The sequence below is a fragment of the Mobula birostris genome, chromosome 3 (genome assembly GCF_030028105.1).
Source record: "Mobula birostris isolate sMobBir1 chromosome 3, sMobBir1.hap1, whole genome shotgun sequence".
Lineage (NCBI taxonomy): Eukaryota > Metazoa > Chordata > Chondrichthyes > Myliobatiformes > Myliobatidae > Mobula > Mobula birostris.
Genome location: NC_092372.1, coordinates 40,934,567 through 40,960,905, shown reverse-complemented (window position 1 = coordinate 40,960,905; position 26,339 = coordinate 40,934,567). Strand labels below are relative to the sequence as shown.

The window sequence follows — 26,339 nt, the reverse complement described above, 5'->3', positions numbered from 1 at the left end:
TAAGTTAACTCTCTAAGCCCTGATATCAAAGCTCTTCTGACCTGCTCTGAGCTTTACCTCCTCTAACACTTAACTAAGCCGTTCACTAGGTGAATCTATTTAGATGCTGACAATACGGGACATTGTGAGATGTTCACTTGAGGATGCATAACCAGCCCAGCTTAGCAACACACTTCAGGATACACAGAGCAGCAAAACCCACCATTGCATGTTATAAAACTGCATCTTTGTAAAATCTTTAATTAATTTGTAGCACGTAGCAATGAAATAGATATACAATCAGAAACAAATCACCTTGTTCAAAAACATTCAGAAGAATTAAGACTTTGTAATACTGTATACTTACTTTATTTTCATAATCATGCCCAACAAGCTGCATTCCTATTACAGTGAATATATAAATGACTATGATGACGATAAGTGTCAGATTTCCCATCTCTTTCAATGATTTGAATATGATGTTAATTAATGTATTTAGCGTTTTCCAATTCTTTGCCAATTTAAAAACTGTTAGCTGTGTTTAAAAGAAAACAACAAATAAGACACATTCAAATTTTGGAAGAAGTGACAGTTGATAATATTATTTCCTAATTTTATCGATTAAATAAATTCTTCAAGTTGGATGTTTATGACCTTTCCGTGTTCAATGAGGGGGGGAACATGGGGGGGGGGGTGGGTCTGCAAAAAGCAATAGACATTACATCCTTATCTTTCTGTGTTCTTAAGAAAAAGTGATATTTCTAAGAATTTTTCAATGTTCTTTATCATAACTGGGGTGGCTATGTGCTCAAAATGTTATTTTCCCTTTTGTATTGTTAACCTATTGACCATCTCCTGTGTTGGATCCACAGAACTTGCAGGCACAGAAAGGAAAATTGGGATGCTATGAGAAACAGATTCTGCTGAAAGTTTGGAAGTGATATGTTATTGCAACATGTCCCAAGATACGGCAAAACACTTGGTTTTACAAGTCATCCATGCAGATCATTTTAAAACACAAGTACGTTGAGGTAGCACAAAGGGAAGGCATTAACAAAAATACAGAATATAGTGCTACAGAGAAAGTGCAGTGCAGGAAGATGACAACTGAATTGAATTGAATTGACTTTATTTCTTACATCCTTCACATACACAAGGAGTAAAATTCTTCACGTTACGTCTCTGTCTAAATGTGCAATCATAGTAATTTATAATAAATACAACAGTCAATGTAACATAGAAATACACTCAAATCAGCATGAGTTAATCTGTCTGATGGCCTGGTGGAAGAAGCTGTCCCAGAGCCTGTAGGTCCTGGTTTTTATGCTGCGGTACCATTTCCCGGATGGTAGCAGCTCGAATAGATTGTGGCTGGGGTGACTCAGAGAGCCCTGTTGGCAGTGATGGAGTAACATCGATTTAGATTGCTCCTACCCTATTTACTTTATTGTCTCCTACCTGTTTCTTTTTTGAAACCTTATTATAATACTTTAATACTGCTCTACTATGGCTGGGAAAAGAACAAAAGCTTCTGCAAAAGAAAGAGACAGAAGATGAATCCCAGTCACTTTGGATTCAATCAATGACTTCCTTAAATGGCAAAAATCCAAATTTTCCGAAGAGTTTCAACAACTTAATGGCAAACTGGATACAATCCAACAAACTTTAACTGAGCATGAAAACTGAATTCAGGAAAATACTGCAAAGCTGGTGACACTTGAAGAGGATCTTGAAGATACATTTAAACTCTGCAAAGAGTTATCCTTATCCAATGAAAAAATGATGAAAAAGATTATCAGTCTAGAAAATAGAAATAGGAGAAATAACTTGCAAATTCTGGGCCTTGAAGAATCAATTGAAGGTGCTGACCCTACGAAGTTCTTTGCAAACTGCGTGAAATAGCTATTCCCTGTTCTATTCCTTTCTGAGCCAAAGCTCGATCGAGTATATTGCTTGCTGACTTTGAAGCCATTGTGGTTGGCAGCTAGACCAAGGTCGGTCATTCTAAGTTTTCGTGAATTTCATATTAAGGACCTTTTAATTCGCCATACCTGTCAACAAGGAATGATCGATTTCCTTGGTTACAAGGTCAGATTTGTGGAAGATCATTCACCTGAAGTTATAGCTGATCGTATGAAATATAAAGAAGTTATGTCAGAACTTTATAATAAAGGATATAAACCATCCTTTCAGTTTCCAGCCCGTCTGAATAATGTTTTGAAGAACGGATTGTGAAAAAGAATAAAGTCGGTTGAAGACGCAAAGGAGTTTCTGAAAGATGAAGTCTAAAACTGTTATATTTCTTATTTGATCAATTTCTTCCTCTATTAATATGAATTTGAAATAAGGTTTCAATAAGCTTACGTTTTGGCTGTTCATATATGGTCTTTTGCTTTTTTTTGATACTTTTTTATCTTATCCCTTTTTGAGGCTTTATTTTAATACTGTATACCTTTCTTTGAATTTGTTTAAACTGATCCTTTTATGTTTTTGAATACTGAGTTGTTTTTCTTTTTATGTTATGTCTTGGTAGGGACATATTTGACCTTGTAGGATCGGAGTTTCTGTCAACAGGATTTTTTGGGGAGGGAACTAGATATTAGCTCGCTGACTGTCTATTGGTCAGCTTTCTTGCTTTGGGTGGGGGAGGGAGTAGGGCCTATTTCTCTTTGGGGGCTGTGTTGGGTTGATTATATGATTGCCTGTTTGACTACCTTACCTTATGGTTTGCTTCCTAGTTTTAATAACTTATGGCCAGATCTTTTAATTACATGATGATGTGTATTTAAAATGGTTCGAAATATTAACTTACTTAGTTTGAATGTGAAAAGGCTGAATCACCCCATTAAATGGAACAAAGTGTTTGCTTTCTTAAAAAATTAAAAGCACCCATTATTTTCTTGCAGGAAGTGCACATACGTAGCTGTGACAGCTTACTTTTTTTTACTCGGTGGAAGGATATGCAATTCCATTCTTCATTTAATGCAAAATCACATGGAGTTTCGATTTTTGTAGATGATACGGTTTCCTTTGTTCAGCATAAAGTTGTTTCAGATCCTAATGGTCGATTTGTTATTGTATCAGGGAGGTTAGACAGTAAATTGATTGTTTTTGCCAATGTATATGCCCCCAACGTAGACAATCTAGGAGTTTTTGAACATCTATTTTCATTTTTGCCAGATTTGTGTACTTACTCTCTTGTGATGGGAGGAGATTTTAACTGCTGGTTAGATCCAGTATCAGATCGCTCATCTGTCAAACCAGCCACACTTAATAAATCAGCTTTGTTTATCCAATCCTTGCTAACTAAATGTGGTATAGTTGATGCTTGGCGTTTTCTTCATCCAACGGACAGGGGAGTATTCTTTTTTCCCTCATGTCCATCATTCTTATACCAGGATTGATTATTTTTTTTATTGACAGTCAAATGATTCCATTGGTTCAATCGATCGAATATAAAGAGATTGCTATTTCTGAGCACTCTCCTGTACTTCTATCTCCCTAGTTCTATCCCTATGAGTCGATTTTGGCGATTTAATTTAACTCTGTTATCCGATGAGGACTTCTTAAAATTTATGGAGAATCAAATTACTCTTTTTTTTTGGAAGAAAATATGTTGGAAGAGACGTCTAGTCTTATTATATGGGATACCTTTAAAGCATATACCTGGGGTCAAATTATTTATTATACTGCAAACATCATTAAAAAAGCTAACAAAGAGAGAAATGAACTAGCTAATTAGTTAAACAACTGGACCATAAATATGCTTCGGTACCCGATCCTGAAACATATAAGAGATGTATTGAAACCAAAACTAAATATGATCTTCTTTTAACGTATCCAATTGAAAGCCAGCTTTTAAAAGATAGAAGTCAATTTTATATTCATGGAGATAAAACTGGTAAGCTACTGGCTAATCAATTGAAACCATTTATAGCCAAGTGGCAAATTAAAGAAATACATAAAATTAATGGGGACATGACAACTGAACACTTTGAAATTAATGACATTTTTAGGGAATTTTATTCCAAATTGTATAGTTCTGACTCTGTTAAGGATAATATTGCAATGAAAAATTTTTTAGATCTATTAAATATTCCTAATCTTCCGATAGATGATCGTAGGCAATTGGATCAACCCATTTCCCAGGAGGAAATTGCTCACGTTATTCAAGAATTGCATTCTGGGAAATCCCCAGGACCTGATGGACTCTCTGGAGAGTTTTATAAGGCTTTTTCTTCCTTGCTTATACCACACTTATGTTCTACCCTTACAGATTCCTTTAAGGTAGGAAGATTACTGCAGTCTTTTTACGAAGCTTCCATTTCACTTATTCTCAAAAAGAATAAGAATCCTACTGAATGTTCTTCGTATAGACCTATCTCTTTACTCAATTTTGATACTAAAATTTTATCTGAAGTGTTGGCTCGCAGACTCTATAGTTTCGGACGATCAGACGGGATTTATTAAAAATCGATATTCCCATTTTAATATATGGCATTTGTTAAATGTTATGCATTCTCCATCTAAGGAAATATCGGAATGTGTGATATCTTTGGATGTGGAGAAGGCTTTTGACAGAGTTGAATGGAATTATCTATTTACATCCTTAGAAAGATTTAAATTTGGACCTAATTATATTCATTGGATTAAATTACTTTATTTATCCCCCTCTGCTTGGGTTCTTACTAATCTTCAGAATTCTAAACCCTTTAAACTCCAATGGGGGACTAGACAAGGTTGTCCTTTGAGCCCTCTGCATTTTGATTTGGTATTAGAACCCTTAGCAATTGCTTTTCGAGAGCCTAAAGAGATTACTGGTATTTTAAGGAGAGGTACTATCCATAAAGTGTCGCTCTATGCTGATGACTTATTGCTTTTTATATCTAATGTTACAACCTCTTTACCATTTGTGTTCCACTTACTGACTAATTTTAGTCAGTTCTCAGGATATAAATTAAATTTACATAACAGTGAACTGTTTCCTTTAAACAATTTAATACCAACTGATATTAACCTTCCTTTTAAAATTTTAAGAAAACAATTTACGTATTTAGGAGTAACAATTACTAAGAATTATAAAGATTTATTTAAGGAAAATTTTTTAACTTTAATGAATTATGTTAAAAAGCACTTTCTAATTGGTCGTCTCTCTCTTTATCACTGATTGGCTGAATTAATTCTTTTAAAATGAATATCTTACCTAAATTTATATACCTTTTTCAGGCTGTGCCTATTTTTATTTCTAAATCTTTTTTTGACTCTTTGGATTCAATTCTTTCTTCCTATATATGGAAGAATAAAAAACCTCGTATAAATAAAGCTCACCTTCAAAAAACTAAACAGAATGGAGGCTTTGCCTTACCCAATTTTAGGTTACATTATTGGGCAGTTAATATACAAAATATTACATTCTGGATATTTTACATTAACCATGAGAATTGCCCTACATGGGTTTCTTTGGAAGTCAACTCTTTTATGAAATTTTCCATTATCTCTTTACTTGGATCCTCGCTCCCTTTATCTTTAAATAAACTAACTGAAAATGTGGTGGTCAAACATACTTTGAGGATTTGGTTACAGTTTAGAAAACATTTTGGTTAATTGAGATTCTCCTTCTCAAGTCCTATCTTTTCTAATTGTTTTTTTAAACCATCTTTAATTGACTTATCTTTTAAAGAATGGGATAGATTGGGTATTAAACGATTTCAGGATTTGTTTGATGGAGGGAATCTCTCTTCCTTTGTGCAGCTTTCAATGAAATTTAACCTTTCCAATACCCACTTTTTTCGATACTTACAGATGAGAGACTTTTTAAGATCTCAATTACATACATTTCCTACAAGTCCAGATAAGAATATAATAGATACAATTTTTAATCTGAAACCCTTTGACAACAGTTCAATATCTTACATTTATGGTCTGCTGTTGGGACTGAAAAAGGCCTCTTTGGATAAAATTAAAGGAGACTGGGTAAAGGATTTACAGATTTTCATATCTGAAGAGAGCTGGAAGATTATTTTAAAATTGATTAATTCTTCATCATTATGTGCTTGTTATTCTTTACTACAATTTAAAGTGGTACAGAGAGTTCATATGTCTAAAGACAAGCTCTCTTGTTTCTACACAGATATTTCCCTTTACTGTGATAGATGTACTAATGGAGTGGCCAGACTAATTCATATGTGTTGGACATGTCCGAGCCTTGAAAAAGTTTGGAAAGATGTATTTCAAACTTTTTCTATACTTTTCAATGTTAGTTTTAAGCCTAATCCTTTCACTGCCATGTTTGGTATTGTTGAGGATAATGTAACAAAACTGAAGCCATTTAATTTGCAGGTATTGACCTTTATATCTCTCATGGCCAGGAGGGCGATCTTGCTCAAGTGGACAGAGGCTGCCCCGCCCCCTCATGTTCAATGGCTATCTGACGTTATGTTGTGCCTTGATCTAGAGAAGATTCGTTGTTCGATTTCTGATTCTAAGCGTGATTTTCTTAAGTTATGGGGACCCTTTCTGAGTTATTTTCATAATCTTTGAACTATTATTAAAATATGGATCTGAGCCATTATTATTATGATATTATATGGTAAGGTATTTCTTTTTTTCCCTTCTCTTTTTTTTTAACCAACCAGCTCATTTTGGTAGTGGGGGCAGATTTTTAAAACTAAAATACAGTTATTTTATTTCATTTCATAATTCAATCTTTTTTTTTCTACATGATTGATTTGGAATATGGGATACTGTGATCATATTACTGCGATTTAAATGTAATGTAATTCATATTACTTACTTGTATTCTTATGAATTTTGTATTTGTATTTATGCAATTTATATAATATCACACAGTAAGGTTCAAATATAATATCCAGAATGATGAATAGTTTGAAAACATCAATTTTCCAATAATCCTTTGTTATTCTAGTGAAGTTCTGTTACAATTCCAGAAGAAGTCCACCTGGGCAAAAACAATTTGGATAGGATCCAGATATTCCATATTTCATTCTGAATTTGATAATTCCTCCAAGGTCTTAATGGGGCAGAAACATTCCGTGAATCAATAATAAATTTATTTGAAATGGGAAAAGAGTGAAGACTCAAGAATTCCAGTTTTCCAGCCTTTCTGGCTCAACATTGATACAGCGAGCACATATCTGATAACGTTTCTGAGAGGAATAAAGCACAAAGTAGCAGAGCTCACCTTGCCAACAGCATTTGTTAAACTTTTGTGCCTTCTCAATATACTACCAAAGACTTATTCCTCTCAGCTCCCCCCCCCCACCCATTCACCAAGATAATACAGAATATTATTGGCAAAAAGACTGCAAAAGGATTTTGAAGTCCTATTGTGTAACCTGAAGAAAAAAAACAATCCCAATGTGATTTGACAGCCTTTACAATTGAAGTATTTGCCAGCACCTTCAGGAGGGGAAAGAAAAACTGTGAGGGAGTAAAAAATTGTTTACTGCCATTTTCTGAGTAGTTTGCCAATATCCTAGTTTGCATGTATCCTACCAAATAATGACATTGCCACATTTTATTTAAATCACCAATCTTTACATACCAGGAATACAGCTTTTAAAACTATCTTCTTAAAATGCAGCTTCATAAGATTTGTAATTGTAACAGTACATTTTATAATAGCTAATAAAATAAAATGTACCTACCATTCTCAGTGATCGTATCATGGAAAGTTTAAGTGTTGGAATATTTATTGTGGAAAGTACCCACTCTAAGCAAGTCAGAAGAACAATGATAAAATCAAATGCATTCCATCCATTTCTAAAATAGGGTAGAGGATTTAGTGCTGTCACCTTCAAAATAGCTTCTATTATAAAAATAATTGATAAAACCTAAAAACAAATGAGAAACAGATGTTAATAATCAGTGACAAATCTAGATATAATAGGTGCAATCGTAGTTCAATGAATAAATAACTTGGAAATACAATTCATGTCAAAAAACCTCCACCTCTGCACTATTTTAATAAAGATTATTAAGAAAGTAATATTATAAATAGTTGTTTTCACAAATCTTTTTGTTCTTGAAACAGAAGTATGTATTTACTGATTTGTACCTTGTTATCTCCAAATCTTCTGTGGACTGGAAGCTCACTGAAAATTAATTAATGTGTTAACAAAGTACAAATAGTGTATGAGAATTAAGTGACTGAGTTGCTAGACTCTTGAACCTATCAACCAATTCACACTACTTTGTCCATAAGAGCAATTCACTTTTAAACACTTTGATATTTTTAAAAGCTTACTGTATGACCATAAAATGTTATGCATGGTTGTTAGATGTGCAAGGATGTTTTACCAACATGATAGGTGATAATGAATTGGCAATAAAGCAGTTCATCCTGAAATTAAACAACTCTGAAGTCTCAAATGTTTAAGTTCTTGGAAATATTAGCAATTTCTTCTCTTCAGCCTCTGCTTACACTCTCTCTCTTAATTACTTCCATCTTTATTTTTCTATTTTTATATCTGCCTCATTTAATCCTTTCCTATGACAGTTCCTCCCACTCTTTATATCTCTCTTTACATCACTCTTTGTATCTGGCAAATCCAGAATGTTATTGATAAAAGATTGGACAATAAGGTGGAGATAATTTTGTAACTAATGAGGACGGCTTCAAAATGCTTTCCTTCAGCAAAATCCATCCTATTACTCATTTTATCATTTTATATTTTCAATCCATTGACAGAAATCTTTCTTATATTTATTAAAGTTATAAACTTAATGTGTAATCCTTTCAGTATAAAATTTGATGATAAATTCACAATATTAAAAATATCAACATTTTAAATCAGAGACACAGCTGTTTGACAATCCTTGTCAAATGCGTGTTAACAGTTGAAGCCAGTAACAATACAGGTGAAGCTTGTATGAGGTAGTAATACTTAACAGTGTCATCTTGTCCAGACTTTATAATAAACCTCATGCCCAAAGCTCAAAATCTTTAAAGCAAAACTCTGCAATGGCATTTTGTAAAACATTCCATTTTGCCTCATAATGAAATATGAAATGATATAAAGATAATAAAATGTTAATGGAAATGTTAGTTAATGGGCTGTTTAGTTTTTGCCACCAGTTTTTTACAATTTGTATTTTTCTGCAAAGGTTCTTTTGATACATAGATAGCTAAGCGAGACAAAATCATGTATGACTTAATTTGAACTGTCAGTCTGGCTTGATTTATTAAATTATATTCAAGCTAATACTTGAGTACTTATCAAATTTCTCCTAGCTTTTCTCATCTGAAAAATGGATGGGCGGGGGGAAGGGGAGGGGTTGATGTCGGTAAAAATTAGAATGTGGCAGCTGGCTGGTGTGGTGGGGTGTGGACTTATTGGGAATAGACGTTTTTCACACATCTGGCAGCTAACACTATTTTCAGCATGCTCATGTAAAGCAGACTGGAGATGACATGCACTTACATATTGAGTCTTATCCTATTCTAAAAACTTGTCTGCAGGTGCAAGTAGCTTGATCATACAGCATATGCACTCCAACTATTTAGTAAAAAAGCACTCTGTAAATGGACTGCTGCTGACTATCTTAAAAGAGACCACAATTACCTTGGGGAATGTTTCAGTGTCAGGAGGAACTTCTTTTGAGTTTCATATCCTGGATCCATAAAAATGAGTGCAGAGTGCAGAGTTTGTATGTTCCTGTCAGGAGAGTGCAGAGCTTGTACTTATGTTCCTGTCAGGATTAAAGGCAAAGTGAATAGGAATAAGGAACCTTGGTTCTCAAGGGATATTGCAACTCCGATAAAGAAGAAGAGAGAGTTGTATGACATGTATAGGAAACGGAGTAAATAAGGTGCTTGAGGAGTATAAAAAGTGCAAGAAAATACTTAAGAAGGAAATCAGGGGGGCTAAAAGAAGACATGAGGTTGCCTTAGCAGTGAAAGTGAAGGATAATCCAAAGAGCTTTTACAGGTATATTAAGAGTAAAAGGATTATAAGAGATAAAATTGGTCCTCTTGAAGATCAGAGTGGACGGCTATGTGCGGAACCAAAAGAAATGGGGGAGATCTTAAATGATTTTTTTGCATCTGTATTTACTAAGGAAACTGGCATGAAGTCTATGGAATTAAGGGAAACAAGTAGTGAGATCATGGAAACTGTACAGATTGAAAAGGAGGAGGTGCTTGCTATCTTGAGGCAACTTAAAGTGGATAAATCCCCAGGACCTGACAGGGTATTCACTCGGACCTTGAAGGAGACTAGTGCTGAAATTGCAGGGACCCTGGCAGATATATTTAAAATGTTGGTGTCTACGGATGAGGTGCTGGAGGATTGGAGAATGGCTCATGTTGTTCCGTTGTTTAAAAAAGGATCAAAAAGTAATCCGGGAAATTATAGGCCGGTAAGCTTGACGTCGGTAGTGGGTAAGTTATTGGAGGGAGTACTAAGAGACAGAATCTACAAGCATTTGGATAGACAGGGGCTTATTAGGGAGAGTCAACATGGCTTTGTGCATGGTAGGTTATGTTTGACCAATCTGTTGGAGTTTTTCGAGGAGGTTACCAGGAAAGTGGATGAAGGGAAGGCAGTGGATGTTGTCTACATGGACTTTAGTAAGGCCTTTGACAAGGTCCCGCATGGGAGGTTAATTAGGAAAATTCAGCCGCTAGGTATACATGGAGAGGTGGTAAATTGGATTAGACATTGGCTCAATGAAAGAAGCCAAAGAGTGGTAGTAGAGGATTGCTTCTCAGAGTGGAGGCCTGTGACTAGTGGTGTGCCACAGGAATCAGTGCTGGGTCCATTGTTATTTGTCATCTATACCAATGATCTGGATGATAATGTGGTAAATTGGATCAGCAAATTTGCTGATGATACAAAGATTGGAGGTGTACTGGACAGTGAGGAAGGTTTTCAAAGCTTGCAGAGGGATTTGGACCAGCTGGAAAAATGGGCTGAAAAATGGCAAATGTAGTTTAATACAGACAAGTGTGAGGTATTGCACTTTGGAAGGACAAACCAAGGTAGAACATACAGGGTAAGTGGTAAGGCACTGAGGAGTGCAGTAGAACAGAGGGATCTGGGAATACAGGTACAAAATTCCCTAAAAGTGGCATCACAGGTAGATAGGGTCGTAAAGAGAGCTTTTGGTACATTGGCCTTTATTGATCAAAGTATTGAGTATAAGAGCTGGAATGTTATGATGAGGTTGTATAAGGCATTGGTGAGGCCGAATCTGGAGTATTGTGTTCAGTTTTGGTCATCAAATTACAGGAAGGATATAAATAAGGTTGAAAGAGTGCAGAGAAGGTTTACAAGGATGTTGCCGGGACTTGAGAAATTCAGTTACAGAGAAAGTTTGAATAGGTTAGGACTTTATTCCCTGGAGCATAGAAGAATGAGGGGAGATTTGATAGAGGTATATAAAATTAGGATGGGTATAGATAGAGTGAATGCAAGCAGGCTTTTTCCACTGAGGCAAGGGGAAAAAAAAACCAGAGGACATGGGTTAAGGGTGAAGGGGGAAAAGTTTAAAGGGAACATTGGGGAGGGCTTCTTCACACAGAGAGTGGTGGGAGTGTGGAATGAGCTGCCAGACGAGGTGGTAAATGCGGGTTCTTTTTTAACATTTAAGAATAAATTGGATAGATACATGGATGGGAGGTGTATGGAGGGATAAGGTCTGTGTGCAAGTCAGTGGGACTAGGCAGAAAATGGTTCGGCACAGCCAAGAAGGGCCAAAAGGCCTGCTTCTGTGCTGTAGCTTTTCTATGGTTTCTAAATAGGGTCCACTGTTGGTCAGTTGGTAGCCCTCTCCTGCTCCACAGCTGGCCTCCTCAGCTAGCTGCTCATTCTGGGTTTGTTTACAATGGGGTCACTGATATTCGCACTATATGGGGGTTGGTGACTGTCTATCCACAAGGTAGGGGTGGAAGGCTGTAATGCTGGCTGGAGGTCTGTGACCAGTGATGTTCTGTAAGGATCAATGTTGGAACTTCTGCTTTTTGTGATATAGCTCAATGACAAGGATGAAAATGTAGATAGGTGGAATAGCAAGTTTGCAGATGACGCCAAAACTGGTGGAGTTGTGGTCTGTCTGAAGGGTTAGCAAAGCATGCTGCTGGATATAGATCAGTTACAAACAAGCACAGAGAAGTGGCAGATGAAGTTTAATCTCAGTGTTGTACTTTGGGAGGCCAAATGAAAGGAGAAAGTACAGTAACCTGTTAATGCTAGGCTATTTAACAGCATTGAAGTACGGAGGTATCATGGAGTCCAGGTCCATAGTTCACTGAGAGAGGATACACAAGTAGATGAGATGGTATATAAGTATATGGTCTTCATTTTTTGGGGTGTTGAGTATAAAGGAAGGGAAATCATGCTGCAGCAATATAAAACTTCTGTCAGACTGCACTTGGAGTATTGTGCCCAGATCTGCAAGGATGTGCAGACCGTGGAAAGGATAGAGAAGATGTTGTCAAATTAGAGGGTGTGAGCTATAAGGAGGGTCATTCTCCTACAGTATCAGAGACCGAGGGGAGACGAAAAAAAAGTTTTTAACATTCTGAGAGGCATGGATAGAGTAGACAGCCTGAATCTTTTTTCAGGGGGTAGAAATTTCAAACACCAGGTATACTTCAAAGGTTGTGGGGGGGGGGGAGCAGTGTAAAGGCAATGTGAGGGGCAGTTTTTTAGACAGAGAGTGATAGGTGCCTGGAATGGGTTACTAAGGATAACAGTGGAATCAGGCAGTTTGGCAGAATTTAAGAGGCTTTTAGTTAGACAAGTAGATATGAAGGGAATGGGGAAATTTGGATAATACACAGGAACGGGACACTTGACATCAAAATCAGTACAACATTGTGGGCCAAGTGGCCTGTCTAGTGCTGTACTGTTTTATGTTCTCGATGCCTTTATCTAGGGGTCAGCTTTACAAGATGATGCTGGCAAGGCCTCTATCTTTGCAGCTTAAGGTGAAATAAAGCTAAAAAAAAAAGCAGGGTTTTAATACAGGAACTGAGAAAAGTACTGTGTTTACAAATACAAAACAGTTCTTATTTTGGCAAAGTAGTGTAAATGTACTACTAAGAATTACTGGTGGGCCCTCCAAGGTTATGGATTGGCTCCAAATTGCCTACATCTTAGCAGCTGCTGTTCTATAGATGGTGCAAGACCAGGGAAAATCATCGGAAGAAATTTAGTGCAGCTACAATGTCCGTCCTTTAGGAGGAGTACATTTGAAAGAAAATCACACTTCTATATTCTTCAATGATTCAAGTCCCAATTTTGACCTGGACCTCCAAGGTGGGGTTTATGTCTGTCTGTCAGAGAGTAGGTTTAACACATCTATTTTCCTACCTACTATTTATTAAATCTCCATGATACTGTATGATGCAGTATTCCCGGAGCAGGAAGTCTTGACAAACTTATGACAGTAGCTACACCTAAGAGCATCATTTGGTCCTGGTTTCTGATTATCTGGGTGCTGGTTTAGTTTCTGTCATTCTTGCAGACATCCAAGAAAGCAGGAAAATGCTGAAAGAATGCAGACATTCTGGCTTTTATTGAATACTTTGATTATATTACATTTCTTGTGCTTATCTTTATGCAATACTTACCGTGTTCCCACTTTCTAGTGATTGAGTATATGGTGCCTGATGGTAGTCTATTGACAACAATAGAGTATTTATTAGGATGCAGATAGTAATCACCCCTTCAAAAATTGGGTGTGATACAACCATTATTAGGTATTCCTGCAGTCTTAGGAATCCTGGACAACAGGTCCAAGAACAGAACATTCGCCTCAGTCTTTTTTTCAAGGAGTTACATTTTGAATTCCTTTGGTTTTCAGTTTCTTCCTCTTCACCTGCAGAAAATGCATACAATATTAGAAAATGTCATTTCAGAACGTATCAAATTATAAGCTTGGAACAGATATTCCCGAACTATAAGAAACAATTAGTCATGTACATTCATTCCCAAATACCTGTTGCAGGATAGTAACAGCAGTACATCCAAAGTCATGGTACTGAAGGCAAAGAGATTTGTCTGCAAATATTTGTCTTTGCAGTGATTTTAACAAAGCAGAGGATGACACACAATACCTTTTGCACTCCCTCTTAAGAAATGTACATTACATCATCAGCAGAGAGGCACTTTATCAAATTAGACTTTTCTGATATCTACACTGATAAATTTAGGTGATAAAAAGCAATGCTACATGACATTTAACACACACAAAGGGTTGTACTCATATATGAAGCTACTATGTGGAGAAGATCAACACTATAGCTGACCTATAACTCAGAATCAGTTGTTAACTTGTTCTACTAATGTCCAGCATTCACGTAAATTAAGGAAACAATATACAGATGAGAAAAGGCAAATTAATAGGTATTGCATAATTTCAATGCAGCATCTTAATTCAAAGTATTGTAAACTACTTTGCTTGATAAAAGGTCATAGATATGTCTATTTTTCCCACACTATTGCTGACTGATTTGCTGAGGAGTTCGAGCTTTATTCTGTCCTTATTTCAAATTTCCATCGTAGCACAGGTAATCCCGATTGCAAAAAAAATTTACTTCTTTCAGCCAATCACCTTTTAAGGATTGTGATAAATTGCACTCTGGGCTGAAGAACATGCAATGAAAACCCCGGAAGCAGTCTGTGAGAAGCCCTTGAATACACCACAAATATCCATGTGTATAGAATGCTACGCTCTGCAATGGATGCTCTTCACGGTTTAGAATCCCCTAAGAGCAGAAGTGCACAGATTAACATGACATGTCTGAGGTATAGGCTTGAGTTAGAGAAAAATCAAGTCAGCTGCAAAAGTAGTTATGAGTAAAAAGACAACCCTATTTACTGTTTTAATAGTAGTCCAGCCCTCAGTTGATTGCATTGAAAATTTCAGTAGCTGTAACAAATTGTGGGAGCCCTTCTGTTCACACATCGAATGGAAATGTTTTGATGAGTGAATAACATTGCTGATGTAAAGGATGACAATAAACTTGACTTGACGTCTTAAGAGGAGTGCAAAAGCTATTGTATGGTTTCCACTGCTCTGTTAAAATCACTACACAGACAGATCTTTGCCATGACTATGGATGATCTTCAAGGAATCAGTGCAGTTGTAATCCTGCAATAGGTATTTTGGAATAAATGTACAGTTAATAATTGTTTCTTGTAGCTCAGGAGTATCCATTCCATGCTTGTAATTTTCTACATTTTCCAACTGTGCTAAATTGAAGTATCTTTGTAGCTTTCCTATTACTTCCTCAAGTGGGGTATCAATCATCCATTGGGATTGATGTGCTTGCCAATGCTGCATTGGTACCTGCCATCATTAGTACTAACAGGAAGCCTTCTTGCTTATGTCTGTGACATTCATCCTTTACATCAGCAATGTTATTCACTCATCAAAACATTTCCATTCAATGTGTGAACAGAAGGGCTCCCACAATTTGTTACAGTAAATAGGGTTGTCTTTTTACTCATAACTACTTTTGCAGCTGCCTATACCTCGGACATGTCATGTTAATCTGTGCACTTCATGGACTGACTGTGGCCTTTCTGTTAAGAAGTCGCAGAGGGAGGTGTTGAGGCCCAGCAAGGACAGTTTCCCCACCAGTTTCTGGGGTAAACTCCTAACCGAAGTCCTAAAGAGCAACATAAATCCCACAGTTGTTCAAGTGGGGCTAGTGTATCATCACTCTGAGCACAATCAAGATGTGAAATCAGTCAGTCGACAATACTGCAATAATACCTGGTGAATCTGTGAGTTCAAAACAAGTAACACGAGTGCCAGTATAAAAATTACAGAGTGAATAGAAACCTGTGACTTGGTTAAATAGGTAAAAGTTGTAAATATTTTAAATCAGCTTGTATTTTCTATTTTGAAAACAAGGAAGCCATGCGATATATGTAATATTGCTTGTTCTGATAAGTCCCTTCAAAGATTGCTTCATGTGGCAGAGTGCTTCGTTGATTCACAAAAACATAGAAACATAGAAAACCTACAGCACAATACAGGCCCTTCAGCCCACAAAGCTGTGCTGAACATGTCCTTACCTGAGAAATTACCTAGGGTTACCCGTAGCCCTCTATTTTTCTGAGCTCCGTGTACCTGTCCAGGAGTCCCTTAAAAGACCCTATTGTATCCTCCTCCACCACCATTGCTGGCAGCCGATTGCATGCACTCACCTCCCTCTGCATGAAAAACTTAGCCCTGATATCTCCTCTGTACCTACTTCCAAGCACCTTAAAACTGTGCCCTCTCATGCTTGCCACTTCAGCCCTGGGAAAAAGCCTCCGACTATCTGCACAATCAATGCCTTTCATCATCTTATACACCTCTATCAGGTCACCTCTCATCCTTCGCTGCTCCAAGGAGAAAAGGCTAAGTTCACTCAACCTATTCTCATAAGGCATGCTCCCAAATCCAGGCAACACCCTTGTAAATCTCCTCTGCACCCTTTCTATGTTTTCCATATCATTCCTTTAAATTCATTTTGTCTTCCATGGGCATTGAGGGCAAGGCCAGCATTATACAGAATCCAACTACTCAAGAGGAGGTATCTACATTGTTTTCAGTGAAAATACTCCACAAGTGCCTTTGGGTGGGAAAGTTCCAGGACCTGGAACGATGAGGGACTGATGATATAGTTCCAAGTCAGGATAATACATGGAATGGGGGGGGGGGGATTTTTCAGGTGGTGTATTTCAATTTGTCTGTTGTACTTGCCCTTCTTGGTGGAGGAGGTTGTGGTTTTGGAAAATGTAGCTGGAGTAAACTAGATGAATAACCATGGTACATTTTGTATCAATGTTGCAACTGATGTACACGTCCAGACAAATAGAAAATATTCCATCACACCTTTGATCCGTGCCTTATAGACAGTAGACAAACCTGGAGGTATTATTTGTCCCTGTGCATGTCTTGAACTTGCTCTTACAGCCACGGTATTCATGTGGCTGGTCTTATTTAATTCCTGCTCATTGGTAACACCCTAGGATTGTGAGGGACTCAGTGATGGTAACATCATTGATTGTCAAAGGCAAGTGGCCAGATTCTCTCCTGCTGGCAATGTCACTGCCGATACTTTTGTGCCATGAGTATTTCTTGCTACTCATTACCCTATGCCAGAATATTGTCTAGGTCTTATTGCATGCAAGTAGGAATGCTTCATTGCCAATTGTTCAGTAATAAGCAAATATCCCCTTTTTTGACTTTATCATGGAAGAAAGATCATTGATGAAGTAGCCGAGGATGTTAGGCCTATGACACTCTCCTAAGGAACTCCTGCAGTGAAGTCCAGGAATGACTGATTTCCAACAACCATAACCATCTTTCTGTAGTCTGACTCCAATCACAATCAACCATGTGTGGTCTGACTCCAATCACATGCTATACATCACTGAATCTAGAACACAACAGAAGCAGTCTGTTTTGAAGCATTGACTAAACTATGCACACTTTGGTCTACCTATGTTTTAAATATGTCAATCAGCCACTCAGCATGGGACTGACCCAATGAACATATGTAATTTTATGTACTACATTTGCAATACTTTACTTTTGCATAGCATTTGGTTCAGCTATCAGAGGCACGAATGATTTGGCAAAGAGCTTTGTCAACATCAAGTTTAACTTTCCTTCAGATTGGTCCATGATATATTTCAGTGCATTGTTCTCCAAGGAAGCTAGGAAATAGATTCATGGGACAGCATAAATATTGAACAATCAAACTGTATTTCAATAAATTACTTTCAGGCTGAGGAGTATCTGACTGTATTTCCCATTTGAGAAGGGTGGGCATAGACATAATCAAATTTATGCAAGTATGAACATCTTTCATCTGTCTATCAGCAGTGCAGAGGTGACCTATAAAAGTAGTTTTGTTTAAGAAGACATTCTTAACAACAAATGATCCTTGTATGAGAATGAAAGTTCTGCTCTAATATGATAGCAGCTTTCTTTCCCATTTCCTTTTCAAACAAAAACTGACTTGTGCAAAAATAAAGGAGATTAGGATGAGAATAGCAATTGCAGGCCTATCAGTTTAACTTCACTTCCGGAAAAGCTGTTAGAAATATTGATTAAATGAAGGATTGTTTGCCACCTGGTTGAACAAAGGATCAACTAAGGCAAGCCAGCGTAGGTTTGTTAAGATAAACTTGTACTCAATGAATCTTTACTTACTGAGATAACTGATAGAATTGATGAAGGTAATGTAGTTGACATGATGGACAAGGACTTTGGAAGGTGTTTGATATGATGCCGCTTGACAGGCTATCAGTGAATTTGAAGTGCATGACATACAATAAGTGGGATATTGCCTATGTGGATACAAAGCTGTCTAAAGCATCAGAATGTCATGGTCTGGTCCGTGAAGTCCACATTCCAGTTCACAGCCCCGTCCATCGACCCTTGCTCCAGGTTTTCCTGTCTACCCTGTTTATGTCCCTGTTGAGCACTAATTGAGGCAGCTGATTCTGGTTGGGGTTGGCTGCATAAATACCTCCAGAGGCCAGGGTGTGGCTGCTGGATTGTTCTTGTCCTTGGTCCTGGTATCCTAGTTCTGTCCCTAGTACTTCAGTGTCTGTGTTTAGCACTTGGGTCTGTTTCCAGCCACCTCCATATGACAGAACAATCCAGCCAACCATGGACCCAGCAACACAGACACTGTTGTTTTCCTCTTGCCACCTGGGGTTCCCTTCTGTTAAATACCCTCCCACTGGCCTGGGTCATCCATAGTCTGGATACCCTGTTTGGGTGCCAGAAGGCTCCTGTGGGGGTGGGGGTGGGGTACTGTCATGGTCTAGTCCATGAAGTCTGCATTCTGGTTTACGGTCTGGTCCATTGGCCCTTGCTCCAGGTTTTCCTGTCTACCCTGTTTCTGTCCCTGTTGAGCACTAACTGAGGCAGCTGATTCTGGTTGGGGTTGGCTGCATAAATACCTCCAGAGAGCAGGGTGTGGCTGCTGGATTGTTCTTGTCCTACTCCTTGTATCCTTTCCCCTGCCTTCTGTTTCCTTGCCTGAAGCCTTGCCTTGTTTTGCCAGTAACTCTCGCCTCGCCTGAAGTTCTTGTCTCGTCTTGCATTGCTTGAAGCCTTGCCTTGTCTTGCCGGTAACTCTTGCCTTGCCTGAAGTCTTGTCTTGGAGCCACCCTGTATCTATGTCTCTTCCTGTCCCTTGCCTCTGTTGGGTAAGCCAGGCCAGATTGCCATTACCCTGCGGTGGGTTCTGTACCTTCCTGTCCCTTGCCTCCGTCGGGTGGAGATCCGTGCCGTGCCCTGCCCAGGAGGAGCTGCAAGATCTCAAGTCTCTAGCCAAGCCTCGCCCCAAGCCGAGCTTCAAGACCCCAAGCTCCGAGCCTCGCCCCAAGCCGAGCTTCAAGACCCCAAGCTCCGAGCCTCGCCCCAAGCCGAGCTTCAAGATGCCAAGCCTCGAGCCTCGCCCCAAGCCGAGCTTCAAGACCCCAAGCTTCAAGGCCCCTAGCCCCTAGCCTCGTCCTGCCTGCCAGCCAAGTCTTGTCCTTGCCTAGTTCTGGGGTCCGAGCCAGAGGCAAGACCCAGGTACTGGGTTCTTGTCCAGTCTCTGCCTTGGAGTCCAAGCCTGGGCTCCTAGCTATTTTGTCCAGTCCTGTTCCGGGTTCCTGGTTTTTGGGTTCATGTCCTTGCCCTCACCCTGTATCCTAGTCCTGTCCCTAGCACTTCAGTGTCTGTCTAGCACTTGGGTACGTTCCCAGCCACCTCCATATGACACAGAACCAGAATCAGGTTTATTATCACCGGCATGCGACGTGAAATTTGTTAACTTAGCAGCAGCAGTTCAATGCAATACCTAATCTAACAGAGACAAAAGAAAGGAATAATAAATAAAATAAAACAATAAATAAGCAAATAAATCAAGTATGTATATTGAATAGATTATTAAAAAGTGCAAAAACAGAAATACTGTGTATTTTAAAAGTGAGAGAGTGTCCAAAGCTTCAAAGTCCATTCAGAAATTGGATGGCAGAGGGGAAGAAGCTGTTCCTGAATCATTGAGTGTGTACCTTCAGGGTTCTGTATCTCCTACCTGATGGTAACAGTGGGAAAAGGGCATGCCCTGGGTGCTGGAAGTCCTTAATAATGGATGCTGCCTTTCCGAGACACTGCTCCCTAAAGATGTCCTGGGTACATTGTAGGCTAGTGCCCAAGATGGAGCTGACTAGATTTACAGCCTTCTGCAACTTCATTCAGTCCTGTGCAGTAGCCCCTCCATACCAGACAGTGATGCAGCCTGTCACAATGCTCTCCACGGTACAGCTATAAAAATTTTAGAGTGTTATTTGTTGACTTGCCAAATCTCTTCAAACACCCAATAAAGTATAGCCGCTGTCTGCGGAGGGTTGTGACCAAATTATGATTTTTGGATGGGAGAAAACTGAACAATGGCATTCTGTAGGGTTTAGTATTAGGGCCAGTGATTTTCTTTCTTACCTACAGTACTGTGCAAAAGTCTGAGGCAGATATATATATCTTGTGTTCCTAAGACTTTTGCACAGTACTGTATTTGTCAATGTGGAGCAGAGAGTGTGTTTGTAAATCTTGCAGGAGCAAAGGATGTCAGGAATGGCAAGGATCAAGCACACCTGAGGGATGTGGTACAGGTGTTAGAGAAGGATTGCCGGGGTGGGGTTGGCGCAGGTGCAGACACACCCAGCCCTGAGACACCAGACAACATCATTTACTTTCAAACAATTAATTTATTGATCATTACAGAATGTCTCTCAGCTGCTTTACACTCCTTTCCCTTTTCCCAAGCATGATTCCCCTCTCCCTGCTCCCTTCCCACTCTCAGTCCATAATTAAGACCCATATCAGAATCAGTTTTATCATCACTCACGTGTCATGAAATTTGTTTATTTTTTGCAGCAGCTGTGCGGTGGATTACATAAAATTATGGCAGTACTGTGCAAAAGACTTAAAGCACCCTAGCTATATATATATATGTGCCTAAGACTTTTGTATATTTGTGCCTTAGACTGGGATTCAAACTACAGTTTTTAAATTTGCAGTGTCACAGAACAGAAGTTGAAGAGGATAATGATACATCACAGCAGGATTCAAACAGATTGGAAGAATAGACAGAAGCTTGGAAAATAAAGTTTAATTTAAGGAAAAGTGAAGTCTTGCATTTTGCTTGGAAGAACGAGGAGGCAATATAGAATAAAGGGTCAGAGGAGCTGAGCACTTGGGGATATCTGTGCACAAACCATTGATAGTGGTGGCGTAAGTTGTAAAAGGCATAGAAAATAATAGACAATAGACAATAGGTGCAGGAGTAGGCCATTCGACCCTTCAAGCTAGCACTGCCATTCACTGTGATCATGGTTGATCATCCACAATCAGTACCCCGTTCCTGCCTTCTCCTCATATCCCTTGACTCTGCTATCATTAAGAGCTCTATCTAACTCTTCTTGGAAGAATCCAGAGAATTGGCCTCCACTGCCTTCTGAGGCAGAGCATTCCACAGATCCACAACTCTCTGGGTGAAAAAGTGTTTCCTCAACTCCGTTCTAAATGGCCTACTCCTTATTCTTAAACTGTGGCCTCTGGTTCTGGACTCCCCCAACATCAGGAACATGTTTCCTGCCTCGAGCGTGTCCAATCCCTTAATAATCTTATATGTTTCAATCAGATCCCCTCTCATCCTTCTAAATTCCAGTGTATACAAGCCCATTCGCTCCAATCTTTCAACATATGACAGTCCCGCCATCCTGGGAATTAACCTCATGAACAAACGCTGCACTCCCTCAATAGCAAGAACATCCTTCCTCAAATTTGGAGACCAAAACTGCACACAATACTCCAGGTGTGGCCTCACCAGGGCCCTGGACAACTGCAGAAGGACCTCTTTGCTCCTATACTCAACTCCCCTTGTTAGGAGGCCAACATGCCATTAGATTTATTGTTTATGGATTTTAACAATAAAAAAAGTATTAAAGTACAGAGGTTATGCTAGAATTTTGTGTTCCATTTGCAGTTACCATATTATAGAAGGGATGTAAAGGTATTAGAGACAATCCTGAAAAAAAAAGAGAATGGATGAGGGATTACATTTACAAGGATATATTAGAGAGAATGAAACTGTTTTCTTTAGAGAGAAAAAGGCTGAGGTGACATTTGATAGAAGTATGTAAAATTATGAAGGGTCTGGACAGAGTGGATAGTGAGAGGCTATTTGGTGGAGGGGTCAAGCACTAGTAGTCACAGATATAAAATTAAAGAAAGAGAATCAAGGTTGATTGAGGTAAGACTTTTGAATGCATAGTGTTTGGTATCTGAAATTCTTTGTCTGTGTGCATGGTGTAGATAGACTCCTTTGTGGTTTTCAAACAGGAATTGGGTAAGTGTATGAAATAGTTGCAAAGTAACAGATGAAGGTCCAGTGTGTAGAAGTGGAGAGTTGCTTTGGTAAAGAGCTTGTGTGAATATGACAGGCTGAAAGTCTTTTATGTCAGGGGTCCCCAACCTTTTCTGCACTGCGGACCGGTTTAATATTAACAATATTCTTGCGGACTGGCTGACCCGGGGGAGGAGTGGGGGGGTAGGGTTGCCAACAGACAAGAGTAGCAGTTAAATACATTGTGTTTACCCAAGAAAGACTACAATGACCATGAAGCCTTGCGCAGGCACCAGTGTGCATGTGTGACCTGTGCATGCATGTACCTGCCGATTTTTTTCCCCCTGCAAATCGTTTTTGGCAATTCTGTTCGGGGGGGGGGTGTGATGTTAATCACGACCGGAATATAGGTGATAAGTGGCTAATACGCTCAATTTTGTTTCTAAAAGGGTTTACCTAACGAATTTAGTATTAAACACACAGCGCATATCTTTCTCACATGAATATAGTGATAAGTCAGATTATCAGGGGAGCTTGAAGTATGTGTTGAACGAACTTCCAGTAGAAGTGGTAGAGGCAGGTTTGATATCATTTCAAGAAAAATTGGATAGGTATATGGACAGGACAGGAAAGGAATAGAGGGTTATGGGCTGATTGCAGGTCGGTGGGACTAGGTAAGAGTAGCGTTCGGCATGGACTAGAAGGTCCGAGATGACCTGTTTCCGTGCTGCAATTATTATATGTTTATATAAGTCACTTATAAGTCAATAGCATCATAATATTTTAAGTAACGTTTGGATATTAACCACACAGTACATATTTTCCCCGTATGAACATATAAAATCATTGCAACACACCAATATCACTGAATCAGTGAGAGCCCTGGCTGTTTCCCTGCAACAAGACGGTCCTATCGAGGGGTGACGGGAGACAGTGATACTCGAAGGGGGTTCCTTATGTCCAGTCTATTCTGCAATTTAGTTTTCGTTGCATACATTGCAGAAAACTCTGCTTCGCAGAAAAATGTTGGAAATGGAAGCAACGTTTTCAGTGCTTCCGTGGCTATCTCAGGATATTTAGCCTTGACTTTGATCCGGAATGCTGGCAGAGATGTTATGTCAAACATACTTTTCAGCCCGCCGTCATTTGCAAACTTGAGGAGTGGATCTCCTTCCCGCCCTGACATGGATGACACGTGGGTAATGACCTCACATACGTAATGAGCTCGCGTACGTTCATGCTCAACAGTGGGCGTGACAGGGAATGATGAAAGGTTTCCTCGCGGCCCGGTAGCACATGCTTTGCGGACCGCTGTTTTATGTGAACCGAAATTTCTAAGCTGGCACAATAGGTTTAGAATTCGTGTTCATTATTGATTGTTAGTCCAAAACTCTGGATTTCTAATCCTGCAGTATTGCCTCTGCACAAATATATTTATGTTACTTGCCTTTTACTATACTTAATCAGTCTATTTTTGCTCTCATGATGACATACAGTATCTGTTAATGTAAGAATCCATTGATTTGTTATACAAGAAACGTCAGAAAGTTTGTAAAGTTTATCAAATTGGAGATTTTATATTCCTCAAGGATCAACTTTCATCACTGTATACATCTACATATATTGGGAATTTGCTGTGTGTGTTGGTGCTACATGCAATAAAACCAACAACGTTCAGTAATAGAGAATAACAGATTATATCAAAATAAAATTAGCACAGACATGGAATAAAATGTGCATAAATACATAAATACCAGTATATATTTACAACGTAAACAACATTATAAGAAGTGGTTTAAACTGTTTACAGTGCAGTGTAGGGACTGTGGCAACAGATAGTGTGTGGTGGTGGGGGCTAACTAGAATGGTTGATCAGATTAACTGCCTGGGGGAAGAAGCTCCTGTGAGAGTCATCACAGAATAAATCTCCTTTAGCATCAACATTTAAGAAATGTAGCCTTCTTTTCAGTTTGCAGATTTAGGCAAGGCTACATTTATTACATACCGAGAGCTGACTGTTAATTAATTGTTTAGGTCATCCTCCAGATCTTATTGGGAACTACCCAGACCCTTGAAGGTTTAACATCACATTTAGATTAGAATCTATTCTCTGACATCTTTTGATAGTCAAGTTTTTAGGCCTTGCATTGAACTGAATGTCAAGACTCACTATGCTGGAATATTCGTTGGCTAGTGTGGTACCATACCTGTAGGCCGGCTCTAATTTCATAAATTCAAATTTATGTTCATCTCATTAATACCCTGGATATTTGCGAAGATATTTAACAACTAGTTGTTACTTTGATTTATGACTAAGCAGTCCTCTTTGGACGTTGGAGCTGGCACTGATTTTGGAGTGAAATGTTGGCACACCAAGTGGCTGTTGTGAAAACCAGAAATACTACCTGCACTTTGACAAATGAATTCTCATATTTCAATACTCCAGTTAGCTATGGAGAAAAATGATTGACAAACTTCATGATCAATACAATATAAAGCTCTTGCCTCAAATGTTAATTTGCGTTTAGCATTTGGAATGAGATGTGGGAAAATGTGGAAAGTACTTCTATGCTTAGCTGCACATATATTGAAATGGCAATATTAATTTAAAAAAAAACAATTGATTTGCAATTATACCAAAGTGAACTCACCGAACTGTGAAAGTTGTGTTGTTTGAGACAAGGCAGAATCCACTGAGAAACCTCGAACCAGTTTTTGTCCACATTTGCGAAAATGATCTTTTGGATTTCGATTACTACATTTTCTATTCTTATGAAAGAATAATTTAACAAGTGTGATTAAGGTTATAAAAAGAAAGAAGAATACTTCTTGATATTAAGCAATAATAACAATGTCATGTAGAACCAGCGTCAAAGAGGGAGAATCAATGGTTACTAATTTTTATTTAAAAGGTTCCCTGTGTTCCACAAACCAGAAGCATACATCATAATTTAGATGAATTGCCCTCCTGTGACACTGACTTCTTGATATTAAGCAATAATAATAATGCAGAGTAGAACCAGCCTTACAGTGGGCAAATCAAGGGTTACTAATTTTTATTTAAAACGTTCCCTGTGTTCCATAAGCCACAAGTATACAGCATAATTTAGATGAATTGCCTCCCCAATGTGTAGCTCTGGTTTTTAAATCTTTATACTGAGAATGATGATTGAACTTATTTGTACTGCATGTTGTTAATTATCAGTTAAATTACTGGTGAAATAAAGCAGCTAAGTAAGGACCATATTTATAAACAATGATGTTGATACAAACATTGGGTGACTAATGACTTGTGTGTTAACACGGAGATCAACTGCAATGTGTTGTAGAGTGCATTGGATATTGGAATTAATCTAAAAATCATGCAGTCGGTTGTTAACTTGTTCATGCCATTTGGAAGAGGCAACAATAGCTGGGTATTTAACACAGAAATAATTGATTTAGATTCCACGTAGCCGACAATAGATCTACAGAGGACAAGGAGTAGGGTATCAAAACATCTTTTTCAATGATGTATGGTGTGTGATGCAGCAACACCTAAAAAGGTGAATATGTGCACTACTTATAAAGATATTGGGAAAAAGAGATCGCTTTGAGGAAGTGGCAAAAATAACAGACCCCTCCCAATAAATGATTCACCCCACTTGAAATATCAGCAACTTTATGGAAAATCAACCTCTCTTTCCTTTGGCACTTTATAATCCTATTCAATCATTGCTTCATAAATAAAGCAAAATCATACATATTCAGATCCAATGTATTATCCTTCTATCCTTAAGGTCACAAAGTCCTATTACTGGTAAATAAAGACCAAGTGAGTTGTTCACCAGTTGAGAAAGATGTTATAAATATTTCACGACAAGTATCATGTACTACTGGAAAGTTCCATTGTTTCTTTACAATTTTTGAAATATGATACAGAAGTTTGAGTGACATTGGAAGCATGCTGGGTAATACTTTTATGAATTGCGTGACAGATCTCCTG

General features: G+C 38.4%; 1 protein-coding gene across 1 annotated transcript in view; it reads right to left on the bottom strand.

Annotated features, from left to right (window-relative positions):
• LOC140195657 (sodium channel protein type 4 subunit alpha-like) overlaps window positions 1-26,339 on the bottom strand; it is a 148,760-nt gene that overhangs the window by 101,865 nt on the left and 20,556 nt on the right. Inside the window, exons 6-9 of the mRNA XM_072254375.1 lie at window positions 25,006-25,123; window positions 13,577-13,824; window positions 7,647-7,832; window positions 347-514 (exon numbers count right to left, since the gene is read on the bottom strand). Of these exons, the coding sequence (XP_072110476.1) occupies window positions 347-514; window positions 7,647-7,832; window positions 13,577-13,824; window positions 25,006-25,123 (720 nt within the window). The remainder of the gene's footprint in view (window positions 1-346; window positions 515-7,646; window positions 7,833-13,576; window positions 13,825-25,005; window positions 25,124-26,339) is intronic.